The sequence below is a fragment of the Henckelia pumila genome, chromosome 3, assembly GCF_033568475.1.
Source record: "Henckelia pumila isolate YLH828 chromosome 3, ASM3356847v2, whole genome shotgun sequence".
In the NCBI taxonomy this organism is placed as follows: domain Eukaryota; kingdom Viridiplantae; phylum Streptophyta; class Magnoliopsida; order Lamiales; family Gesneriaceae; genus Henckelia; species Henckelia pumila.
The window spans coordinates 55,469,072-55,491,263 of record NC_133122.1 but is presented as its reverse complement, the minus strand read 5'-3'; the positions used below and the strand labels follow the sequence as shown (position 1 = coordinate 55,491,263).

The window sequence follows — 22,192 nt, the reverse complement described above, 5'->3', positions numbered from 1 at the left end:
GGTGGCGGATTGTCATTGCCGTTTCCGTTGCCATTTGTATTTCCCATCCCTTGGAGGGTCGTCGCCACTATTGCTGCGATAGCCGCAAGGTCTTCTCTGCTAAGACTGATTCCTGGAGGTGGATTCACATTATCCACACGATTGTTGTTGCGTGTTCTTGGGGGTTCTCCGGCCATTTCCTACAGTAAGGGAGTTCTAAGAGTTTGTCGAAACACGATACTTAAAGAAGAAAGGAAATAGCGAAATAAATGAATCAATAAATAATCCAAATTAAAGGAATAAAGTTATTTTATTGATCCCCAAAATGTCATGAAGGTGAACGAAACAAAACAAGCTAAGTCTCAAAAATACTAAGATATCACTACAAGAAAAACTCCTAAAGACAACATTTTTTTTTCAGTTGTCGTAGGGGGCTCAAAACTGTTGTAAAAGCCCGTGTTGTTAAAATTCACGCTCAAAGACGACAGTTAAAAAATGTTGTCTTTGAGAAAAAAGACAACAGTTTTACAACGTTGAAAAATTGTTGTCTTTTATCTCAAAGACAACAATTTTTAACTGTTGTCCTTGAGCGTGAAACTGTTGTCTTTTCTCTTAAAAACAACAGTTAATAATTGTTGTCTTTGAGCGTGACTTTTAACAACACGGGATTTTACAACAGTTTTGAACCCCATACGACAATTGAAAAAAAAATGTTGTGTTTTTTCAAATAAAAAACAAAAAAAAATTAAATAAAAATTATAATATTATAAATCATTCAAAATAAAAATAAATGAAAATAAAATTATTATAAAATTTTCCAACGTTCCAAAATAATATTTACGACATTCTAAAAATTACATACGCAACCAATCAAATGACATAAACATAAAATTCTAAAGTATACATGATAAATTAAATACAACAAAAACCATAAACATAAAAATCTGAGATTAACTAGAAACTCATACGTAGCTTGTTGATCTAATTTCTCTGTCCTTCCAATTGTCTGCGAAAAAAAAAAACACTAGCCATAATTGCTGAAGTGATGTTAGTTCGTTAACCAAACATAAATTATAACATTGTTCATTCTGGAACAGCCCCAAAAAATAATGCGTATCTTGCATGTAATAATCAAACAGTTAATGTAATAACACCAAAAAAAATATGTCTAATTAACTAACAAAAAAGAACTCATATTCCCTTTAAAAAAAAAAAAAAACTCGTATTCAAGTTAAATAAACTGTTTATAAAGATATGTTTTGATCCTCCTCCCTTTATCCAAGTTGCAGTAACACACTTGTCAACCATTTGAGCATATTTATCAGATTCATATGCACCGACACGGTTAATGGTAACCTGAGGAGTTCTTATCAATTATTGATGATCCTTTGGGGTTTAAGTAGGAAAGGTCGAATTCATGAGACCTAAACATGATTATACATAGGATTGATGCAGCAAGCTAATGCAATATAACCATGTTTAATCGTTGTGAGAACTTACTTCTTTACAAACAGAGAAAAGTTGTGGATGTGCAAAGTAGTTTCTTGAAGAATCTGTGTGCGGACCTCGGGTTTCTAATCTCTTCTTAGGACAACTAATGATTAATTAAACAATTAATCAAACAATTAAAAAATAATAAATCAAGAGCAGAATTTTTTTTTAAAAAAAAAAATTTGGTCAAGATCGATCCTGGGACTTTAGAAAAGTTTCTGCCCAGCATCATTTTGTGCCAGGATCGATCCTATGAAATTCCAGGATCGATCCTGGAGCTCTGTTCTGAAAAAAAAATATTGTTTCAGAAGAATTCTGGTGCTGTCAAATTCGTGCACCAACAATCTAATTCACCAAAAGCATGCTACAATATCTAGGAACATGCATATAATCATATATAACGCGACTTGAGCATATAATAATACAATTCTTACATCAAACAGATAACGTAAAAGACATTAAATCACAAGCTACACCAACGACATAAGTGAGCTTCAAGTCTCAAGTCTTCTACTAGGTTTGATGTACTCTAATACATATTCGTTCAGCTATAAACCCGAGTCCTCACGTGCTAAATCTCGCTCCCAAGCTGTCAATGTCATCTCAGACTAGCTCCTGCCCCACCTGTTGCAATGCACACATACAAAACAAAGCAACAACCGAATAAACTCCGGTGACAAATATATTTCCCAGTAAAAGCAACTAAACATGCATAGCAAAACATATATCAAATTCATGATATAAAAGTAACTACAATGCATGTTTTAAAACAAGGTTCTCTAGTTCATCGTTTGGGATCCCGAGAAGAAGATATCATAACTAACCACCGACTCTCCCGATCGAGGTGGGGCTACTTATCTAGCTTCTCTAGACTTTGAAGCCATTATATATGTAAATCAGACGCTAGGCTAAGTCAACCACCCAGGCCATACATATATAATCCCTCAAATCGTCTAATCGAACGTTTCCGTTCATTTCAAAATCAAAGAACAAGTCTTACAAGATGAATGCAACATATATCAACAAAATAGCATTCATTAAAATCAAGACTCATTCAACCATTCAAATACAACATATAAAAGCAAATAAGCAAATAAGTATGTGATTTAGGGAACTCGATACAAACCATCTCGAGTTATAATCACATTCAAAATAGTAGTCCACTCTTACCTTCGTATTTCTTCTGTTCTGAATTCTTCAAATCTGAACTGCAATCTCAAAACATTCACATCAAGCTTCGTTCAATTCATTCATTTCAGAATCGAGTCAAAATCATCGACACAGCTTCAATCAAATTCATTTCAAACCTCAAGCAAACTTCCTCGGTTCACAATCCGACCTCTTGAGTTGATTGAGCTCGTAGCACGTCTGAAATGTAAAGATTACCATGTAACAAAATCAGTATACAATCCCAAGATCATTGGCTCAATCGTAGACTATCAGTATGGTTTCAAAACATAACCGAGCATCGTAGCGATTGACAATCGGGAATCGTTACGATATTGAATTCATTTCTAATTTCAACTCCATCATACGGCTTTTCATATCCGTTCATTATCATTCAACTCTTCATACCAAAATTTATAATCATCAACATATCAAAGAACATCTCATCTCGATAATCAGCTATCAAACTGGTCTCAAAACACCAATCGACGGCGTAGAGATTAAAAATCGGTAACCGACGAAATATCGAAACTATTTTCAACTTCAATTATGGCTTCTAATCAACATATCAGCAACATAACATCATATTCCCAGCATATCAGAAGTATACATTCAAGATACATGCTGTGAAAACTCATTGGAATTCATACGACATCAAATAACCGATTCGACATCGATACGAAAATACATAACCATTAAAAATCATTATTCACGCTCAACATCTGATCTGTTCAATATATTGATTTCAAAATCTATCAGAAACCTCACAATACTTACATCAAATCGAAGTCCTCGTCACAAGGATTCCAGAACATGTTTCGAAATCAAAATCGGACGATCGGATCAAAAGTTGTGGCATTTTGAAAATCGTCGAAGCAACAAAGATGGAGGGATCGGCTCCCCTGTTCTTGGCTCTCAAACTTTTCTGAATGAAATATGAGTGATACACGTATTCATGCTGATAATTATAATTAAAATCGGATATGTATTGCTTAATTGCAATTTAGTCCCTCAAATCTCCATTAATTGCAATTCAGTCCTCGGCCTTCGTTTTAATTCAATTTCAATCCTAAATAATTTAAGAATATTAGAATTTAAATCAAAACTCTAAATATTCTCAAATTAAATATTCTCGGGTTAAAATTAAATAAATTCGAATTAATCAAATAATCCCGGCCTTTTGCATTTTAGCCTTTCAACTTCGATATTTGCAAATCAGTCCCTGATCGGGTTGTATCTTCAAAACTAATCTTCTTTAATTCCCGAAACATGGAATTTAACCTTGAATTCCATAAATATTCAAATCGAATATTTATTCTTTTAATTTAAGAATTCCCGGAATTTAATTCTCAAAACCCGTAAAATTCTCAAATTAATATTTTCGGATCGGAAATTAAATCTATCATTTTCATAGCTTCTCAAATTAAAAATTAGTCCATAATATGGAATTTAATTCTCAAATCTCATAATTAATAATTTAATATTTTCGGCCCTTACAATTCATCCCCTCTAAGAAATGATTTCGTCCTCGAAATCGTTGTCAAATCAAATATCAAGTCTGATAGATTGAATGATTATCTGAAGTTATTCTCACCTCAATCATATAACTCTGAACTTCGTATCTCATCACTTCATTTCTTATAAGATCCTTTCTTCGGATATGCTTCTTTTCTCTTTGGTATCTATTCAGTTGTACTTTCAGTAATTGAAAAGAATTCGTTCTGAGCTGCTTCTTTCTTCAATTAAAGATTTGTCAACTAATCGACTTAAATCAAAATCTTTTCGATATCTATTTCATCTAATTAAAGTACATAGGAAGAATCTACTGATACTTCCTTCACTTATATACATGGAACAATTCAAATTCATTGAACAATTCGGATTCATTGTATCAAGCTGAAAAGAATAAATCTTTCCCATCGTCAATTCCATCTGACATCTCATTCAATGAAGTTCAGTATTTGTGTCGACTTGTTTCTTTCTGAATATCATTCGATGTTCTAGATAGAACATATATCAAGTCTAAGCTGTCATTCAATTCAGTGCTTCAAGATCAATAGTCAACTTCATATTTTGAATCTGCAAATTAAACTCTGCTTTTTCTCTATTCTGAATTGAATGATGTTTCAATAGTAACTTTTCCGCTTAACGAATCAGTTTCAGCTTCAAAAGTTTTATCTATCATTCAATTACGAATTCGGGTTTTTTTCTTCTTTGTTTTCATTTCGTACAGATTCATCTTCAAAATCTTTGTGTGTCTCAAATCAAATCTGATCTAATATCAACAATTCATGTCTGATCTGATATTATATACTTCAATAGTAACATTTCAACACAAAGAAATCGGATTTTCTTTCATCATATCCTCATAGCATTATCTCAAACTCGGCTCAATAGCTGTTACAGGAATTATAATCATCAAGTGGCAACACATCAAGTCAAGTAATATCGAATCAGGTATTAAAGTTCTGAGAATAGTCTCAATATCTGGAAAATCAACTCAGATAATCCATCAATCGACGAATGGTATAATGCAATCACATATAACCAACTCTCAGAACATCAGTCAATCCATTGATGCCACATTCTGTCGAATAAATCTAAAGTCTTAATCCTGACAATAAATTTTCATCATTCCTGTAATTTCATCGTATCTCTATCTTCTTCACATATCTGAATAAATAACTGTTATTCACATCTCATACAGTGTATTCTAAAATTCTGATTAGTCTATTCGGATTATCTATTAATCAGAGTATAATATGCTTTAGTCACAGATTTCAAAGTATTCAGAGCTGTTGATAATTAGTATCACATCAAGTGAAGTTCATTCTCGACATTCGATTCATCTTCTCTGACTATTCTTCCAATTCAAGGATAATATATTGTACCTTTACCTCAAAAAGTACTCAAAGTCTTCGCATCATCTGTATTACAATTTAATAGTAAACCCAATGTTTCAATCTGAAACATTATTTCTTGGCTTACTGTTCATCTTACAACGAATCTAATCACAATTCAGTGACTTGATCATATCGACAGATCATCATATACAGTAACATCCATCAATCTATTCATAACTACCACCTGTTTACCTCATCTATATTGTTTCATCATGGTAGTTTCACAAAATATTCTTTCAAATTATAATCTCGTTTCAATTTTTGGAGTTTCCAAACTATCACTGAACTCATCTGGTGAACGATCTTCAAATTCATCGAAAATTCTCGGTACATTTCACTTCAAAAATGTACTACTTCTGTTACTTCTATTTGCTTTATCTTCTGATAAAACAATTATCGAATGAATATTGAATTAATTTTTGTGCAATTCTTTAAATTCTGATATCTCTTTTCGAAAATATTAGGCACAATCAAATAATCAATCATAATAGAATTCATTCATTCGGATCTGAGGCTTCAATTCATATCTCAATCTGACATTCTTTACTGAATTCTCATCACTTCAGTTTACTTTTTGTGTTTTTTTCATCTTCTGAACAGTTTTGGCTTACTTCTAATCAAAATCATTCTGATTGGTGATATATTCGTCTGAATATAATCAAACCAAAATACACAGAAATCTAAAATCAATCGATCAATGCCTATTTCATTTCTCACTTCTTTTCCAAATACCGAAAATTCATATCATTTAACCAAAAAATCATGGATCATATTCAAATTCTTCTATCAGTTACGAGCTAAAAATCTTAAAATACGCTGAAATGTCATCAAAGGATCAATAATTCTCAAAATCAAAAGAAATAAATCAAGATCGAGAAAATCCCTCAATCAAGGTCATTCAAAATCAAATCTTCTGGATAACAAACTCTGCAAAGTGAAAACAACTCACTTGCATCACATAACTCAGAATGAGTAAATCACTCAGGCTCTATGAACAAAACAAGGAGAGCCACTCGAAATCAAACATTTCAAGAATTATATGTCCAATTGATGTAGTCGATTCAGCATAATCAAAGAAAAGACTCATCTTTAACTGATTTTCATATCATCATATATCTTCTAAACCTCAAAATTAATATTCAATTCATAATCTCATCAAGTCGGTAATTCATAAATTCATCAATTCATCAATTCACCATTGAATTCCAGTTCACAACTTAAACTAAAGTCAAAAAAATCTTACTGGAACATATCTGTAATATCTATGCATTGGCATACCTATCAATGTTGATTTAGATCTTAAACATATTTAGTGCATCGAATATACTGATTTCGGAATATTTCTGTAGTCAAACATCATACATCAATCCGAAATCACAGAATCTTAATTCGAGATTCCATATCATATCATCATATTCATATGCACATCATGTTCTTGTTGATCTAATTCAATCGTTTCTTCTATTCATCAATTCTATTTCAGTTCTCCTTTGATCAGCCTATTCATACTTCTCCTCAATACTCGAGTTCTGACCAAGAACCAATTCTTCTTCATTTTCACGGAATACATGCTTCCAATCAACTCAGATATTCAGGTAAACATATACTTCGGAAAGCATAAAACATACTGATTGGGTAAATCACAAAATCAAGTGATTCAATCATCTGAAACTATCACTAATCAGTACTTGGTTATAATCTCATAATCTATCATGCATCGTAACCAAATATTTCCCATATGAACAACATCATGTTCAATTTCATTTCATTGAAGCAATAGTTTCATTCTTCAACTCAATTCACAAATTCTCTTTTCTGACACAGAGGTTAAAATATAACACAGCTTTCAGCTATCATATATCTCTTGCACCTACAACATCAACAGGTGAAAACAACATAAATATGTTACCTGTAAGTCTCATTCTCAGGTGCAATGTTATTCTGATCCTCTGTATACTTCTGCTATTTATTCTTCATTCGAATCTTCTTAGAATCTATGTTTCTTCGAACAGATTCTAGCACATCTACCTAAATTTTCTTTACACTGCTAGGTCGTATATCTTCCTCCACAATGAGTGTAATAATTTCTAATATACTCTGCATTCAGACCCAAACACTTCTGTCTTGGTCCGCTAGAGTTAAAGAATTACTTTCATATCATGCACTTCATATCTATCCTCTTCCTTCTCATAATTTCTTCATCAAAATCCACCAGCTGGTTGCTAGGTTTCGAAGTTGGTATTCAATCAATCTGATCCGATATTCATCTGAATCTTTCCGATATTTAAACAACTGGTCAAGTTCTTCAAGCCAACTGTTACCTACAACATCATCTATTCATTTGCTGACATTCTGTTCTATTCAATCAGCGATACTTCATTCAGCTGAGCAATACCGTTCTGTTCCGTTCAGTCTGACCATACCATTCTGTCAATCTGGGGTGCTTACATCACCCAAAGAACACTATTCTCTTCGATTCTGGGTGCTTACATCACCCGGGGAAAATCTTATAACAAAACAGTATGAAATTCAAAAATTTATAAATCAGTAAATCAGGCAGTTGAATTTTAAAGATAGATCATGCTCACATGCAATTTATCAAATCATTGAATCATCAAATCGAGTAATGCATAATCATGCAACACTAAAAATGCATGTGACTCAATCTACCCCGCTCAGCTTCTATCTCAGTCCAAGAACTTACGCTCTGATACCACCTGTTGTGAGGACCTCGGGTTGCTAATATCTTTTTAGGACAACTAATGATTAATTAAACAATTAATCAAACAATTAAAGAATAATAAATCAAGAGTAGAATTTTTTTTTAAAAAAAAAAATTTGGTCAGGATCGATCCTAGGAACTTCCCGGATCGATCCTGGGACTTTAGAAAAGTTTCTGCCCGGCATCATTTTGTGCCAGGATCGATCCTATGAAATTCCAGGATCGATCCTGGAGCTCTGTTCTGAAAAAAAATAATGTTTCAGAAGAATTCTGGTGCTGTCAAATTCGTGCACCAACAATCTAATTCACCAAAAGCATGCTATAATATCTAGGAACATGCATATAATCATATATAACGACTTGAGCATATAATAATACAATTCTTAAATCAAACAGATAACGTAAAAGACATTAAATCACAAGCTACACCAACGACATAAGTGAGCTTCAAGTCTCAAGTCTTCTACTAGGTTTGATGTACTCTAATACATATTCGTTCAGCTATAAACCCGAGTCCTCACGTGCTAAATCTCGCTCCCAAGCTGTCAATGTCATCTCAGACTAGCTCCTGCCCCACCTGTTGCAATGCACACATACAAAACAAAGCAACAACCGGATAAACTCCGGTGACAAATATTTCCCAGTAAAAGCAAATAAACATGCATAGCAAAGCATATATCAAATTCATGATATAAAAGTAACTACAATGCATGTTTTAAAACAAGGTTCTCTAGTTCATCGTTTGGGATCCCGAGAAGAAGATATCATAACTAACCACCGACTCTCCCGATCGAGGTGGGGCTACTTATCTTGTTTCTCTAGACTTTGAAGCCATTATATATGTAAATCAGATGCTAGGCTAAGTCAACCACCCAGGCCATACATATATAATCCATCAAATCGTCTAATCGAACGTTTTCGTTCATTTCAAAATCAAAGAAGTCTTACAAGATGAATGCAACATATATCAACAAAAAAGCATTCATTAAAATCAAGACTCATTCAACCATTCAAATACAACATATAAAAGCAAATAAGCAAATAAGTATGTGATTTAGGGAACTCGATACAAACCATCTCGAGTTATAATCCCATTCAAAATAGTAGTCCACTCTTACCTTCGTATTTCTTCTGTTTTGAATTCTTCAAATCTGAACTACAATCTCAAAACATTCACATCAAGCTTCGTTCAATTCATTCATTTCAGAATCGAGTCAAAATTATCAACACAGCTTCAATCAAATTCATTTCAAACCTCAAGCAAACTTCCTCAGTTCACAATCCGACCTCTTGAGTTGATTGAGCTCGTAGCACGTGTGAAATGTAAAGATTACCATGTAACAAAATCAGTATACAATCCCAAGATCATTGGCTCAATCGTAGACTATCAGTATGGTTTCAAAACATAACCGAGCATCGTAGCGATTGACAATCGGGAATCGTTACGATATTGAATTCATTTCTAATTTCAACTCCATTCATACGGCTTTTCATATCCGTTCATTATCATTCAACTCTTCATACCAACATCTATAATCATCAACATATCAAAGAACATCTCATCTCGATAATCAGCTATCAAACTGGTCTCAAAACACCAATCGACGGCGTAGCGATTAAAAATCGGTAACCGACGAAATATCAAAACTATTTTCAACTTCAATTATGGCTTCTAATCAACATATCAGCAACATAACATCATATTCCCAGCATATCAGAAGTATACATTCAAGATACATGCTGTGAAAACTCATTGGAATTCATACGACATCAAATAACCGATTCAACATCGATACGAAAATACATAACCATTAAAAATCAATATTCACGCTCAACATCTGATCTGTTCAATATACTGATTTCAAAATCTATCAGAAACCTCACAATACTTACATCGAATCGAAGTCCTCATCACAAGGATTCCAGAACATCTTTTTGAATCGAAATCGGACGATCGGATCAAAAGTTACGGCATTTTGAAAATCGTCGAAGCAACAAAGATGGAGGGATCGGCTCCCCTGTTCTTGGCTCTCAAACTTTTCTGAATGAAATATGAGTGATACACGTATTCATACTGATAATTATAATTAAAATCGGATATGTATTGCTTAATTGCAATTTAGTCCCTCAAGTCTCCATTAATTGCAATTCAGTCCTCGGCCTTCGTTTTAATTCAATTTCAATCCTAAATAATTTAAGAATATTAGAATTTAAATCAAAACTCTAAATATTACCAAATTAAATATTCTCGGATTAAAATTAAATAAATTCGAATTAATCAAATAATCTCGGCATTTTGCATTTTAGCCTTTCAACTTCGATATTTGCAAATCAGTCCCTGATCGAGTTGTATCTTCAAAACTAATCTTATTTAATTCCCAAAACATGGAATTTAACCTTGAATTCCATAAATATTCAAATCGAATATTTATTCTTTTAATTTAAGAATTCCCGTAATTTAATTCTCAAAACCCGTAAAATTCTCAAATTAACATTTTCGGCTCGAAAATTAAATCTATCATTTCCATAACTTCTCAAATCAATATTAGCCCATAATATGGAATTTAATTCTCAAATCTCATAATTAATAATTTAATATTTTCGGCCCTTACAATCTGTCATTGAGTTATAGGAGTAGTTTTTCTTCACATTCTGCATATTTCATAACTAGCACTCGGTTTCAATTTCAAGAATCACTATTAAAGAAAATATTTCGAAATCATGCAAGACATGATATTGATGATCCTTTGGGGTTTAAGTAGGGAAGGTCGAATGCATGAGACCTAAACATGATTATACATAGGATTGATGCAGCAAGCTAATGCAATATAACCATGCTTAATCGTTGTGAGAACTTACTTCTTCACAAACAGGGGAAAGTTGTGGATGTGCAAAGTAGTTTCTTGAAGAATCTGTCATTGAGTTACAGGAGTAGTTTTTTTTCACATTCTGCATATTTCATAACTAGCACTCGGTTTCAATTTCAAGAATCACTATTAAAGAAAATATTTCGAAATCATGCAAGACATGATACCTTGGAGGTAGCACAGTCATTTACTGAAATAGTTTTCTCATCGACATTGGCGGAAACACTTGTCTTGCTCGAGCATTTGTGTTAATGGTTGCGAACCATCTTGAAGTCACGGTAATCACAAAATTTGAGAATTCTTGATGTGAGGGCTTACACATTAGAGATTTGATGCAAACAATAATAACCTTCATAATTTCAGTGTCATTCCAGGGGCCCTTGTAAAAAACCATGCAGCCTCCCTTATCAGCACAAGTGCAACTTCCACCCAAAAACTTTGTCAACTCATTGATTTGTATAAGATCAAAACAACAGATTCAAACTGCAGCGCCTTAACAAGAAATGGGTATTTTATGATATGCAAGTAATTGAATTTCCGGAGAATATTTACCTCGCGTCAATGATCTCGAGCAGCTTGATTCTGGTATTTATTATCCAAAACCTGGTAAGAAGAAACATATCAGCAAATCTAATCTTTATTTTTGTGAAATTTGAGCAAAATGTTTCGGCCTAATATGTTCCTATGAAGCTAATTGTCCACCATGTAATTGGACTAAGAAACTTGTTCCCTATAACTTAGATCCTGATTTAATTAAATCTAATATGAATCAAATCAAAATGACAAAAAACAGATTTGGCAGAAGTTTACTAATAGAAATACATAAATTGGTAATCTGAATAAGCAAAGGGCCAATTCGACAATACAATTATTAGGCCACCAAAGGCATAAGATTTGAGGAAAGCATTTGTATATTCTGATATTCTGCACTTCAAAACTTCTTCTCTCTTTTCTTTCTTTCTTGTTGGCTTGGAAGGGTTACAAGGTTTCAACATTTTATAAAGTAAAAATAGAAACATGTGCGGAAATTAGAATGACGTTGAAAATCACGGTAAAGTACTCACTGTTAGGGGGCTCATTAGCCAATAAGCTTTCAATGTATGCAGCAGAAGCATCCAAACCCTCTAAATCTTCACTATCATTTTCTGAAAGGTCATTTACGTCAAACCCTATAAGCAAAAACAGCAACCGTAATTCCAGTAATAAAAATCCATAAATCTGACAATGCATATCATAATGATATAAAAATGCAAGCGTTATTATTGAAAGAAGCAGATGAGGTTGCACATATTTTTATGAGGCTCCGAGTGTCTCATGTGGATGTGCCTGCAGGTTGCACATATTTTTACGAGGTTAAACTCTCAATCAAAAAAGAAAGAAAAGTTAACGGAAACAACATTCTAAATTTTTTTTAAATTTTTGTAGGAAGCATAAATCTGTCAGCACTTGCACATGACACTCGCATGCTTGGTTTCCTGCAGATTGGAGCAGTTAACATAGAAAAATCACATAAAATTCATTTTATGTCCAAATGGCTTGTAACTTGTGGCAATTCGAAGAAAATGCAATTATATACAAGTTTTATTTGAACTTCAACTTCGAATTATGTCACAACCAATACCAGATTTCAAAAGAACAGTAAGTCATTGCACAAATAAAAAGTAAGATTCTAACACAGACCCGTTTCAGAAAAATGGGTATATCTCTATCAAATTTGTATGAAATGACTTCATCTTAGTACCAAATCGAAGATAATAGAGAGAACTAAAACTTTTATTCACATTGTAACTTTAAAATCTGAAAGCATATAGATCACAAAACACGTTTTTCAGATCACATATGGACTGCATTTTCTGGTATTTTGAAGCACTTGACTGCTTTTTCCTATAGAGAAACAATAGCTCAATTTTACTAAAAGAAATCCACACCTTTGACAGCTAAAATCTTACTCAATCAAGCAAGGGCTGAACAAAAAAAAAATAGTAGCTCAAAAGTTCAAATTTCAGGAAATCACAGAACTAGAATTCCAAGCCATACACATTCTAGCAATATTAGCATAACTCCCTTGTTAATAAATCAAATTACAAGATGTTGGTGTCATTCCGAAGTAAATGCAATGATGTAAAAGTTTTATGCACACCATGTCTATAGATTCTTAATCAATATTACTCAGATGTCACAACAACACACTGCCTGGGACATGAACTCGAGTAACATGTACATGACCAATTTTAGAAAAATTATCATATGCCCATGAATACCCATTCGCCAATATATCATACAAGAGCCATCAGTGACAAGAAATGAAGGAAACGTATCGAAATTTCTTGTATTTTTGCATGAAAATGTTGTCTTTTGCGTGTTCTCTATTTGCATTTTTCTTGTAGTGCAAATAATAAGTATGTACTGCTAGTGTGAAAACTTCTCATACGCACTGGGATAGACAAGAACATAAGACCCATGAGATGACGGATAGGAGAAGGAAAGGGAATGAATGACTGACTTCATCTCAAGCTATTAAAATACAGTTAGGTATTTATTGAAATATACAATTAGATTTTATAAAATTAAGCATCATATAATTTAAGACATAATTAAGATGATAAACTGCACCAAGAAAAAGCAACAAATTAATGACTCATATCATACCGATAATAAGAAAAGTTTTAGTTTGAACTGATGTTATCCTCACCTATTTGATTCAAACCCTTGGTTAACTCTCACAGAAAGACCTGCTTTGTAATGCTTTAATTGACATCATCACAAAAATGTTATGACATGTTTTACACAACCCCAGGTCATCAAAGTGAAAGAAAACTGTCTTCTCACGGATTAGGAGCCAAACTACTGAAAGTGAACCAAAAAGTAACAAGCAAAAGTAAGGTAATCCACCTGATTTATTGGCACTTAACTAATAAAATTCTCGTAGTCTTTGGAGCTGCATGCTTTTTTTTAGAGCCAGAAACTATGAAGATCAAGCAAAAAACAATACAGCTAGCTATTCAAAATGTATAGATGTAAATATGTCAAAAATTATATTTCGTTTCTTCCATTTGTTTATACATAATAAATGTTTGTTTAATTTTTGGTGCAATTCCTACATACATACGTGTATATAGACTTTATTGAATGGCTCTTCTAATTAATTCTAATTTGCATGCCAACAGTACGTACAGTAGTATTACATGAAATCCCAACATACGAAAAACTAATTACGTACATCATGTACTGCAAAAAAAAAAGAAGCTAAAACCAAGTCTGTGAATTATATGGAAAGATGTTTCTTCCACGATCCAGCCTGAGACGTTGAATCACCTATGATCAATCAATAATAATATATAAAACAAACTAAACTAAGTTCATATATACTTCACTAGTTCACTGGATTCTCAATCGATCATCAGGCTTATGTTACGAATCTGAAAAACAATAAAGGTTGGAAAGGAAAAATACCCCAGATTAACAAATAGATATTTGGATGGTGTTTCATAATACAATCATGTAATTAAGTTTTAACAATGCCAAAAATAAAAAAAGAATCCAATTATTGATGATACCTACGTATACAAGCAAAACAACATATAAAAAAAGATGGCGATGAATATAAATGAGGACGAAGCAATTCTATAAGAACTACTCGGAAGCACTGTTGGCAGCGAGCATTCATCCCCATTGAAGTAAACTTTTGTGGGGAACCCATCTCCATGGCTCACATCAATACCATGTATCTGTTTCTTGGTAAAAGATATCACCGATTGTTGAGTAAAGAAAACTGGGGAAAAAAAACTTACAGAAACAACAATTGGGTGCCAGATCCCACAACAGCAGAGACGAAGTCCCCAACTGTATCAACCTCTGAAGGTTGGCTCTATACGTTGCTTCCATGTCGACGCCATTCACACCTTTCTCCTTCGATAGATGAACGAACAGAATCTCCAGAACAAGCCCGAATTTGAGCAAATATTTGAGCACGTCTATTTCATCGTCTGTCCCCTTGAATCCTTTCACCTTCACTGTCTTCAAAGTTCGTTTCGCACATTGGTAACACCTTCAATGCAACATTATATTAATTATAAGTTTCAATATTTTCAAAATCCCACATATATATATATATATATCTATATATATATATATGTATATACCTGAAGCATGTAGCTACAAATGGTGAGAACCCTGACGCTGAAAATTTCTAAAAGCAGATTGTAAAGCATATGCCCATCTCCTTGGTCCGAAACTTTGGATTGAAGCTGGAAATCAATCACTGCCTCGATTCATGCTCCATACATTTTTCGATAACAAGAACCTTCAGTCTCAGTGCGCATCATACATTAGAATCAATTCAAGGAACTAGAAAACAAACCAAACAAACCTGATTTATCATAATAGGTGCTTCAATCCAATGAAAAGCGAAATATCCAATGATGCATATCTCGAATTCTTCAACTAAAAAATTGATCTCGACATTCTCAAAGAATAATTAAATAAAAACAGCCCAGTATCCGATTAATGTCAAAACTCAAAACAGTGCACTAGATATGAAATATGCTCAAGATGAAATAGAACAGATGGCTATACTCATTACGAGTGGTCGTGCATGAGTGCATCTCGGTCCCTGTCTCAAGTGCTGGCTCTAATGGAGCTATGCATCATGATGACCACTTGTCAAATTGGCAACTTAGTGAAACATATGTCCTCTCGAACTTCAATAGAAGATGAAATCAAGAGGCTGCTGATGTGAAACTCCACAGGCAGAGAAGCTCTCCCCACCACCACCAGGGTATCGGCTTTCGAGTCCTTGATCGTATAAGATTCCCTTGAAAACATGACCTCCGATGCTTACAGTTCTCTGGTAAGAAAAATGTTCCTCCGCGTCATCCATTGTACTGACTCTCACGCAGCGGAACACTGCTGGAGAATTAACTTCTAGGGGGAATTGTCCTAAATCATACCCTAAACACAGGCCAAGAAAGCAAAAATCACAACTAATTCTGAATAAATTTTCAACGCTGATTCGTTGAGACCTTTTTGCGCGTCAGTATTACATTTACTTGGTAATAGTAAAGAGGAAAAGGAAAAGGAAAACTTAAAACAAGTGGTTGATGAAGTATGGAGATCGCTGATTCGTTGAGACCTTTTTCCACAACAATCATCATTTCAATTTATCTACATATAATTTTATCCTTTTCCAAATATAACGTTTTGTCCACTAGTCTAAAATGAAATAAAGTAACCAAGGATCACTTTTTTAGTTGCAAGGGTGAGACTCTAAAACACATCAAATAGTGAGTTAAGAGTTTTCTTTATGTGAATTGTTAGTTGGATAAATCTATTCTCCACCCTCATGCATTATGTTATATTATATTATATTATATAAGGAACTAGTGTACGTATATTTACAAAACATTTTAGATGAAATTAAGTAGAATGTTGGAACAAAAATTGACCAACATTTTCTTGCCACTTAGAAGAGAGTTGTCGTATATAGGAGGGAGAATGCGGGAGGCTTGTTGTGTTCCCCACATTGCGGTTGTCCCAACACCAATCATTTTGAACCAGTGCCAAGAAATAGGTGCCAAGATTCAGTGCCACCACATGGCAGACCCTCTAAGTCAATAAGAAGTTTTGACATTTCGATGCCTCTGATAAGTTGTTTTATTCATCACTATTAATTTTTATTTAGATGTGTTTCGTCAGCTTGCTTCTTGTATGTGCCAGAACATCATTGGGTGGCTCTTACTCTCGGAATTTCCTCTGACAGACCCCAGAAGCAGAGTTGGACGTCATGATAAAAACTGGCACTGACTCAAGACTCACCAAAACATAATAGATCTTAAAGCCAAATGGAAATCCACACACCCACATGCCACAACCCAACCAGAAAATAAGAAATCAACTCAATCACACAAAAAAAAACTCAATCTCGTAAAGGTCAGTAGATTCGGCGGCTAGTACTCATAATCAGCATACTACAAATACTAGAATAATAATACCGAAACAATGAAATAAACCTTCGTCAGCATCATTTCATAAAGCTAAAACAAAGAGTTAGAAAAAAAAGGAAACCGGTCCCTGACCTTAAAGCGTTCTGTGATGCTCAGAAGCCCAAAAACTCTGCTTTGAAGCCGGATAGATAGCTAGGGTTCAGCTTCAGCCTCCTCCGTCTCTCTTTATGTCGAGGAGTTTTATTCACTTTCTGGATCGGCCTGCAGAAACTTCGTGGTGACAGAAGAAAAAAAGTTAAGAATTCAACAAAGGAAGATGCTCCGAAGGAGGAAAGCGCCACCACCGGAGAGAAGAAAAAAAAGCGGATGAAGAAGATGTGGAAGAAGAGGTTAGGCCAAATTTGGGGCTTAGGTCATATTGTTAGGATCCCGATTGTTTAACCGGGGAAATAATTATTATTTAATTTTTTTAAAAAAAATAACCTTAATTAAAAGACATCATTTTTATACAACAATTTTTTAAAATGTTGTCTTTTATTCGAAAAAACAATCTCATTAACAACAGTATATAAAAAATGTTGTCGATCGTAAAAAAAATTGTTGTCGTAGCTAAAAAAAAAGTTTAAAGACAACAATTTTTTAAAAAATGTTGTCTTTCAGAATAAAAACGCTTAACAACAACATTTTTTAATAAAAATGTTGTCAAAAGTTAGAAGACAACATTTTTGCCTTAAAAATGTTGTCTATTTACTGTTGTGGATTGAGGATTTTCTTGTAGTGTATCAAAACCATGCTGAATAAAAATCAAAACAATGCTGAATAAAAGAACTAAGCTAGGTGGTAGCCTAATCTATGATTTCTTCATTCTCCGCTGCTTCCACGGGGCCCTCAATCTCTACTCCCTCCGGATTCTCTTCTAGTTCTTCCTCTGGATCTTCTTCTGGATCTTCCTCTGGATCCTCTTCCGGGTCGTCTACTTGCAGCTGGTTAACCGCATTGAGCAGTATGGCATTCTGAGTATTCAAGTTTGCCACCGCGTTCTGTAGTTGCTGGACTTGAACCTCTAGTTGTTGGATGCAAATTCGCATTTGTTGACGAACCAAAACCTGCTCGGCATCGAACTGCTGCCTCTTGCACTTCTTATGATCCGCCTGTTTGGTCAAGTGGCTCACAACACCAGAGAGTTTGGATATGGTGTCATGAGATGCCTCCATACTTTCTTTCATTTTCTTGTGCTCCACTACAAACTCCTCCATTTTTTCTTTCGTCTTTTCATGCTCCATCTCAGACTTGATAACTTGGTTGCGCAGAGCCTCCTCTCGGAAATGATTGACGTCAATGTCATCTCGGAGGTAGATGTTATCACGCCTCACTTGTTCCAAATCGTGGAAGAATTTGTTGGCCTTTTTCTCCCAATCCTTCTGCTCACGCCTAGCGTCCGCTAATTTAGCATAAAGTCGGGTGATCTTTAGCTTCTGATTATCAATGACGAGTTGTCTCATGCGAAAGATGGCATGGGCACGAGTACGAGGAAAACTTGGTGCTATTTCCTGAAAGGTACAAATGGAAAGGCTTAGGATACAGAATAAAATATCAGACGTAGGAAAATTATTATTTCGTGGACAGTTACTCATGATAGGGGATTTTTCGGAAAATTTTTCCAAAAATAGAAAATTTTGAGATTCTCCTAGGATTGAAACTACTGATCAAAACAAGTATGAGACAATCGACGGAATCGAATTTTGAGTTTTCTACGAAAAGTTATAAGCAAAATAAACATTTCCAAAAATAGCAAAAACGTGAATTCGAGGGCTCAAACGGCCGAATTTGGGTTAAAAGCATCACTGATCATACAAAAATGAGTTTGACTCAGAGGGTCGTTTCAGGTCAGGATACGCTGGGCTTGGGTCGAAATTTGACAACGTCAAATTTTTCGATACGGAATCCCATCCGGATTTATGAACCTGGCTCTGATACCACTTAAATGTCATGCCCCGAGACCGAGACGTGTGTTAGCTATGTTTCATATGCATATTTTTACTGTTAGTTTTGCATGCATTCATATGTTTTTGTGGTTGTTTTAGTTAGTTTTAGCATCTTTAATTCATTTATTTGCATAATACTCCTTTTGGTCGGTTTTGAAGGAAAACTTGGCATTATTTAGATTTTTGGACAGAAGGTTGCTCGCTCGAGCGAGAGGCAATGCCCGCTCGAGCGAGCTCAAGGTTGAAAGTTTGTTCCAGAAGGTTGCTAGCTCGAGCGAGAGGCTAAGCCCGCTCGAGCGAGCTAGACGGGGCAAAAAGGATTCCGAGACAGAAGATGGCTCGCTCGAGCGAGAGGCTATCGCTCGAGCGAGCCAGGTTGGAAAATTTATCTCCCGGACAGAGAACTGCTCGCTCGAACGAGACCCTATGCTTGCTCGAGCGAGAATCGCGCACAGAGTTTTTAAAAACGAAAAGTCTTACTCGGGAAGGATACCAACTTTTGAAGACCCTTGTGCATATAAATATGATTCTTATCAGCAGAATAAGGGTTACACATCAGATTTGAAGGCAAGAGGCGGCTATCACCATCAACTCAATTCTTCTTCTTCTTTTATTTTATTTTTGGATTTGATTATTGATGTTTAGAGTAAAAAAAACTTTTGTTCTTAAATTATGTTGAACGTTGAGTAGTTTCTTTCTTTCGATCAAGGCCACGTGATTGGGCCAGACAGTTCATTTAAAAACTTGATTTGTTTATTTGAGATTTTCAGACTTGATTGAGTTTATTGATTATCAAATTTATCTTTGTCTTACAAATTTCCTGGTCAGTTGTTTGTTTGATCGTTAATTGATTCCAAGTCGACAGAGGAGGTATCGAATTCGATCACTTTGATTTTTAACATAGTGTAAAACTGACTAGAAATAGAATTCGGTTTTAGTATGCGATTTAGGTGTTTACTGAATTTTCATAGTGATTTATGCATTTAAATTTGATTAGAATTACGAAAAATTAGTTCATCAATATTTGAATATGCTTGATTGTTCTAGAAATAGTCCTTCAAACAAATTAGAAAAATTCTCGTGAATTAAGATTAAGTCTGATATCTTAGATCAACTGCTTGTTGCATGAATTGTCTGGTACCTACGTGACCCTTGATCGAACTTTTCCAAAATTTTAAGTAATCCAAAGTTTTCCAGCTGCGTTTTAATTAAATTGATTTTTATTGCAATTTTAATATTTAGTCTAAAATCTGAAATTTTTAATTTTTTTAATTAGTCTAGATTAAGTAAAAATAAATATATTTTGGTAATCATACTTTTACAGTCCCTGTGGTTTCGACATCCGGACTTTTGTCCACTTTAATATAATTTGACCTGGTTCGCTTTCCAGTAGAATTTATTCATACCAAAATAACCGGTCAAGTTTTTGGTGCCGTTGCTGGGGATTGTCTTTGATATCAGAATTTTTATTTCGCTTGAGTTTAGACCTTATTTATTTTCTAAATTTCTGAATAGAATTTCTTGGTGGCTTTCAGGTACCTTCTGTTGTGCATGCATAGCATTCGATCTAGGAAATTATTACCACTTGATTTGGAGATCGAACGCACGCTTAGCAGAATTCGAAAAGCCAAGAAAGCTATCAATCTTGAACTAGAGTCAGAATCTGAATCTGAAGTAGAGATGGCAGACAACCGCACTGTTTGGGATATCATCCGTCCGCCAACTGAAGGATATGGATCTAGCATAGTTCGCCCCGCTTTTGAGGCGAACACTTTTGAGCTGAAACCCTCTACTATTCAGCTAATTCAACTACAAGCTAGATTTGGGGGTACATCTGTGGAAGACCCATACGCTCATCTGGAGCGTTTTCTGTCGATTTGCGACACGTTCAAGGTGAATGGGGTAACATCTGATGCAGTGCGACTGCGGTTATTCCCATTCTCTCTCCAAGGAGAAGCTGCTGAATGGATAGATGATCTGCCTGCTGGTTCTATCACTACCTGAAACCAACTTGTTCAGACCTTTCTGAATAAGTATTTTCCCCCTACAAAGATGGCTAAACTGTTCTCCGATATCATCTCATTCAGGCAGAAGGAAGCTGAATCTTTACATGCTGCTTGGACCCGATTCAAAAAGATGTTGAGGATGTGTCCTCAACATAATATTACTCAGAGCTAGTAGACTCAGACTTTCTACAATGGGGCTGATCAATCTGTCCGATCCATGTTGGATGTCGCTGCTAACGGAAGCCTATTCAGGAAGACACCAGGAGAGGCATGGGAAATCATTGGAAATATGGCTGAAAGCAACATTGGATGGCCAGATGCTAAAAAGGAGAGAAAAGCTGGAATTCTAGAAGTCGACGCACTAACATCACTGAATGCCAAGATTGATGCTCTTACTCATCAGATGGCAGCTATGCAGACATCTTCAGCCAGCCAAGTGCAAGTTCAACAGCCTGACGAACAGCAAGTATTTGAATTTGATGCTGCGAACTTTATGGGGAATCAAGGGAGACAGCAGTACAATCCATACAGCAACACTTACAATCCTGGCTGGAAGAACCATCCAAACTTATCTTGGAAAGCTGAAGATCCTACAGCTAATACATCGAAGCCAGTCGAGAAGAAGCCTTCCTTTGAAGAAATTATGATGAAATATGTAGCTGGTACTAAGATCCGTCTACAGAATCAGGAGGCAATGTTGCAGAAGTTAGAGACACAGATGAGCCAGATAGCAACACAGTTGTCTACTCGGCCAGCAGGATCGTTGTCTAGCAATACTGAGCGGAATCCCAAGAATGTCAATGCTATTCTGGCGGTGACTAGATCGCAAGCAGACATTGTAGAGAAGAATACTGAGGATGAAGAAGCAAGTGAGCTAATCAAGGAAAAAGAGCTGGAGGAAGCATCAAATCCGTCAGACTCGACGCCTATGGGAAAGAAAGGTAAGTCCTCTCACCCAGCTATTAATGAAAATATTGACTTGAGTAAACTTCCTTTCCCCCAAAGAGCAAAGCAACTGCAATTGGATAATCAATTTGCAAAATTCTTAGAGATTTTCAAAAAGCTTCATATTAATATTCCCTTTGCAGACGCTTTAGCTCAAATGCCCAGTTATGCAAAATTTTTGAAAG

General features: G+C 34.8%; 1 protein-coding gene across 30 annotated transcripts; it reads right to left on the bottom strand.

Moving 5' to 3' along the window:
• Positions 1-793: 793 nt before the first annotated feature.
• LOC140886745 (uncharacterized) lies at positions 794-17,483 on the bottom strand. Of its 30 annotated transcripts, none has more exons than XM_073293515.1 (12): positions 17,204-17,480; positions 15,272-16,079; positions 14,921-15,177; positions 12,194-12,298; positions 11,682-11,732; positions 11,479-11,574; positions 11,297-11,395; positions 11,122-11,226; positions 10,156-10,298; positions 2,778-2,838; positions 2,641-2,678; positions 1,843-2,094 (listed from the first exon to the last, which is right to left on the bottom strand). In XM_073293515.1, exons 8-12 carry the CDS (start codon positions 11,215-11,217, stop codon positions 2,079-2,081), a joined length of 354 nt encoding a protein of 117 aa, XP_073149616.1. In that variant the 5' UTR covers positions 11,218-11,226; positions 11,297-11,395; positions 11,479-11,574; positions 11,682-11,732; positions 12,194-12,298; positions 14,921-15,177; positions 15,272-16,079; positions 17,204-17,480; the 3' UTR covers positions 1,843-2,078. The 30 variants fall into 30 exon arrangements, 10 of the variants coding, with proteins under 10 accessions (XP_073149616.1, XP_073149618.1, XP_073149619.1 ...); XM_073293517.1 differs by having other exon boundaries at positions 11,479-11,565; XM_073293518.1 differs by having other exon boundaries at positions 11,479-11,551.
• Between the last annotated feature and the right edge of the window lie 4,709 nt (positions 17,484-22,192).